This window comes from Adiantum capillus-veneris, unplaced genomic scaffold (genome assembly GCF_014529385.1).
Source record: "Adiantum capillus-veneris isolate H3 unplaced genomic scaffold, ASM1452938v2 Hic_scaffold_485, whole genome shotgun sequence".
NCBI lineage: Eukaryota > Viridiplantae > Streptophyta > Polypodiopsida > Polypodiales > Pteridaceae > Adiantum > Adiantum capillus-veneris.
This window is the reverse complement of record NW_028221564.1, coordinates 1-5000: the sequence shown is the minus strand read 5'-3', so window position 1 is coordinate 5000 and position 5000 is coordinate 1. Positions and strand designations below refer to the sequence as shown.

The 5000-nt window shown below is 41.3% G+C and overlaps 1 protein-coding gene across 2 annotated transcripts in view; it reads right to left on the bottom strand.

The window, feature by feature from the left end:
* LOC147416764 (uncharacterized) overlaps positions 1-4111 on the bottom strand; it is a 6011-nt gene extending 1900 nt beyond the window's left edge. The window contains exons 1-2 of one of the 2 annotated variants that reach the window (XM_086508074.1): positions 3567-4111; positions 298-563 (exon numbers count right to left, since the gene is read on the bottom strand). In XM_086508074.1, the coding sequence (XP_086364200.1) occupies positions 552-563; positions 3567-3995 (441 nt within the window). In that variant the 5' untranslated portion in view covers positions 3996-4111 and the 3' untranslated portion in view covers positions 298-551. Of the gene's footprint in view, positions 1-297; positions 564-3566 lie in introns of those variants that run through there. The other variant, XM_086508073.1, reaches the window with a different exon arrangement.
* Positions 4112-5000: the final 889 nt, after the last annotated feature.

The window sequence follows — 5000 nt, the reverse complement described above, 5'->3', positions numbered from 1 at the left end:
CGCTACAGGCGTTGATATGAGCATCTATGTAAGCATCGGTATAAAAAGTGATTATACCGACGTGTATACCAACGATACGATTTCGACACAAATATGGATGCTTATTCTGACGCATTTTAATTTTAGATCACGTTTATTTGCGTCGGTACAAACGTCAAGTTTCGTGCGACGTGTTGTAGTGCATCTTGCCAAGCAACAGTGCAAGATCAGATCGAATTGCAGCATGAGAGTCAACTAAAAAAGGCGTGGAGCTTGTCAGACGCTCGCAACACAACACAACTAGCCTTTTAACGAGACAGGAGGAAAAACTTGACAGTTGATACAAAAACACTCAGAAAGCTCTCAAGTTTACCAATTAGCTTCAACGCTTCTCTGTGACGCGTCGACCTTGTTGCATACAAGGTGCAAGAACATTTAAAAATGCTTGTCCCACAAACGTTATGCCGGCGATTGTCCTGTTTCCCTTCACGCCACCTACCAACACTTGCGCTTTCCTTTTTAGACTCCTACAACATCTTGGCAAATTCGCCCAGACCGGACATGCGTCCACCCTACAGGGAAGCCTGCATGAGCATGTAAAGGAGTTGTTTAGGTACCATTGCTGATGTGTTAATATATATGGGTCTAGACTTTTGAAGTTAGGTTGTATGGCACATACACAACAAGGAATGGGATCAGGGAAGGATTGAAAAAAGAGGTGCTATGTTCATTCTTATTTTTGGAGGATTAGCATTGGAATCATGTCTTTGATTATGTTTTTTAGTACCTTGTCCAAGCAGCTTTTCCTTGCCATTGTTGTTTTATGGAAATTCAAGGGATTTTAAGGTTGAAGTCATGGCCTTTTCACACACTTTTTGACCTTTTAATTCCATGGGTCACCGACAATTTCCCCCCCCCCCCCCCAAAAAAAAAAAAAAAAAAACACATGTTAGATAAATCAATTTGGTCGAATGGGATTGTGTCGGCAATGTGAAAATCCTATCTATATAGTATGTATAAAAAAGACAGGGATGGAGCTCCAGATGGTTGCAAATGCTTGTAGACACAATATGTTGCTCCTCTTTTCACCTTTCTTTGATGCTTTTGTGGCTTTGCGAATTTAGCACACACCAAACGCCATTAAGCCTCCATAGTGGATGCAAGTCAAGATGGATGGCAGCACCACTCCTTCATGCAAAATATTTTGACTTTCAAGTGTAAAAATAATTTGATATAATATGAGAAAAAGTTAACGAAAGCTTAGCTGGAATGGGTTTTGTGATTTAATTTTGACTATATTTGAATCTGGGATTTTAAACTTCAAGGCCTTGGTGATAAAGTCCATCATCACATGGAAACATGCATTGCCTTGTGTTCCATAAGGTGCTATTACATGACAATAGTGACGAATATTCTTTCAATGGTCTACCATACAAAGGGGGAAAAAGGGGAATGGTAAAGGAACACAAATTGAGTGGTTAGGAGAGTAACCATTTTGTGTATGTAAACACAAAGACAAAGATAGTGATCACATTTGTGTGTGTGTGTGGGGGGCGGAGACCACACACACACACACACACTATAGGGACAAGGAGATCTAGAGAAGAAGAAGAAGAAGAGGAAGAAGAGTATTATAACATCGTAGGAAACTATCCCAAGAGAAATTAAAGACCTATCCGACGAGGAGAGTTGAACTCAAGACCTGTTATTCAAGAGGGAAACGGCTACTTGATCAATGTGACTTTGCTTATAATTAGAATATGTGTGTACTCTTACCGATCATGGTAGACATTTTATCATTTTGATGCACATCTCTTTATCAATTTGTCATGGTTATCATGGTACTTACATCCTTTCTACCCCCCGTTGCTGAATGAATTCGAAATGTAAGAATGATCAACTTCTTCACTGTCACCGTAGCCTTCTTCTACATGTTGTTGCGGCATTAGACATTGATCGATATGTTGTTGTATTTTAGGACTACCCTTTTGTGCAGTATTATCATGATGTTGGGTACTGAGTGAATGAATCTTGTTTAGAGTGGAAACATCAATAAATGGGTGATGAGGAAGTGGAGGACAAAAAATACTCGATCTATGGACACTTGCATTCAAATTGTGAACGGGGTGGTTGATTGTGGAGGGAGATTCATGTCTATGGATGGAAGGTTTAAGGGAATGCTGTGTATGATGAAGAAGATGAGGGTAAGTGTGTTGAAGATTGATTATGGTCCTTTGTGCTCGGTAGCTCCAAAGGCACACACTTTGGTGAAGGAGAAGGCAAGGTTTAGGAGGTAAGAGTGAATCCTCTGATGTTGTTGAATTTCCTCCTCTTTGATTTGGTCCCGCCAACTTGTCAAGGCGTCCAAAGCTAGTGCTACCCTCTTTCTCGCTTTGCGTACCCTTTGCTTCACCTCCACCTCCTAAATCGATCAGTATACAACAATTAACAGCGTAAAATACGTTATAAAATGAAGCCATCATATTAAAGAGGCCTATTTTGACTAGTTCTTCATCAATTGGAAGAAATCTCATGAAAGGGCTAGATAGGTAATGTGTCTTGAAGCTGGTAGCAAGTCTACCATAGTGTACTTATCCAAAACCACAGATTCTAGCAAGTGTACATTTTGGCTTCAAAATGCTAGCTCCTTTTTTCATAAGGCTAGTGGCTTTAGAGCTCAAGACTAGATGCTATCTTGGATGGGAAGTAGACATGGTGATGAATTGATATTAGATACAAGGATAGTCATAGACACAATAAGAGTAAAAGTGAGAGAGAATGAGGCACAAATAATAGTTATTATGATAGCCGCCCGTCGGACATGTACATTGTGAACAAGTATGCATTGAGAAATCAATCCCATAAGCAGAGTACCCTTTTCTGGGAGGAAATAAAAAAGGAGAAGATAGTCAACTGTTGGGCCATCCAAGAACACCACTTAGATGCCCATAGCAAGAGAAAACAGGTGCTACGAAAGATACAGGTATTCTATGGAGAAGGAAGTAACGGTTTCAGTGAGCCGTTCCTTACACTCATGTGTTACTATCCCCCCCCCCCCCCCCTCTTCCGTGCGTGTCTGTCTCACACTCGGCTTTTGGTCATGTGTGGGACATCTTCTGTGATTACCACACTTAAACTCTAGGCCCGTGGCAGTTCTATCCATACACCTGTACAAGTGTGGGTATGGTGGTATGGGACACCAATCCTTGTGGTTAGGGAGCCATACACATTGTCCTATGTTCTTTAATACATGTCCATTAGCATCACAAAATGCATTAAACATGCAGCCATCAAATTAACAAGATACATTTTCATTGGTTCTTGATAAACTGGGAGCAATCAAAGGCCGGATAGATAGCTAATATCTCATGAGGTAGCACGTGTAGTGATCCAAAGCTAGAGAGTCTCGCAAGTATATATTTGGACTGGTCATATGCCTAGAAGCGTTTGATTTCAACTAGACTAGAGGGGTATGAATTTGATTTACAGTAGGTCGATAATCGTAGGGCTGAGATGCACATGGTGAGCAAGTAGGGACAGTAAGGGAGAAATTGAGAGAGAGAGAGAGAGAGAGAGAGAGAGCTCACCTGCATGCGAATCATGTGCGCCATCTCCGCTCTCTGCTTCTCAAGGAAAGGCTGCAGCTTCTCCTGCAAGCTACTGCATGAAGAGTCGCCGACATTAAGACTAGCATGATGATCAGCTACTCCTGCAAAGGCCGACGTGCAGGCCGCTGCTCTATTAATTTGTTGAAGTTTGCTCAGCTCATGCGTTACGTGTAGCTGTGGATCAATATTATAACTACGATCCCGATCATGATTACTTGAGCTTGCGATCTGATCAATAATTAGCGTGAGACCATCATTAATCAGCTTAATTACTTCTGGACGATTGATATTCTGACAGCAGCTTTGACAGTAAATTGTTTTGCAGCGCTTCCTGGGCGGCGGCGGGCCTGGGTAATTAACGAATAGACTTTCCGCATAATTAAGGCTAATGGCGGCGGGCAAGCCCATTATATCAAAGCAGAGTTAAGCTAATTAGCCCGAAAAGATTAATTGGAGGATTAAAGATGTCTGCAGAGAGTAGATCATGAGGGCTTCTCTGCATATCGAAGTGAAGAGCTTGAGCTTCAACTTATATGATCATCCGCCCAAGAGATCGAGCTTAGTTGACTCCTTGTTATGCTAGTGGGGTGCATACAATATACTTTTTTGTTCCACCTTCCAAAGGCCACCGAAAGAATTGTACGACTATTTTGCAGCACCACGGATTTCTCGGTGTCGGCTCCTATAATATATACTCCTATAAGTAGCGCTCACCAAAACATTTGGCCTCAACATGAAAGGCCTTAACAGTTGCCAAATTATTGAAGTAAACAAGGTGAAGATCGAGGCACTAAGGCCTGCTAGGTTAAGAGGGGGACCAGGGAGAGTAAGTTCAAATAAGTGACTACAATTACAATCATATGGACATTTTATTGTGCTATAAATTAGTATTGTCTATTTTTAAAGGTGGCTACTATTGGCTCTCAAAATAAAAATACATTGATTTAAAGATGCTTTCAAGATTCCCTTTGCCCTCATCGCCTATCTCTCACCTCGCGCTTGTGTCGCCAAAACCTTCTCCTACCTGCATGCTACCCTTTCCTATCTCTCAACGCATCCCTGCAAGCGTGCAAATCCGTCTTCCTTGCAATCTTGCACTTACAAATTTACCTCTAAATTTTTAATGTATAGGTGGAAAAACCTATGTAGCAAAATTTAGTGTCTCTGATCTCTCTCTCCCCCAATTGATAAGTGAAATGGGAGGCCCATTGGAGAAGTTGTTTTATCTCTCTCAAACATTCTCTCTCTAGGAAAAACAGTGCAAGGAATAGTTCAAAAAAAATTTGATTTTTTCGAAGAGACACTACAACAAAAAAAGTTGTCATTGACGCATATATCGACGCACCGCGTCAATATCTGCGTCGATTTTTACGTCCTTGTGAATCTGTGCAATTTGCGTCGATATCTGCGTGG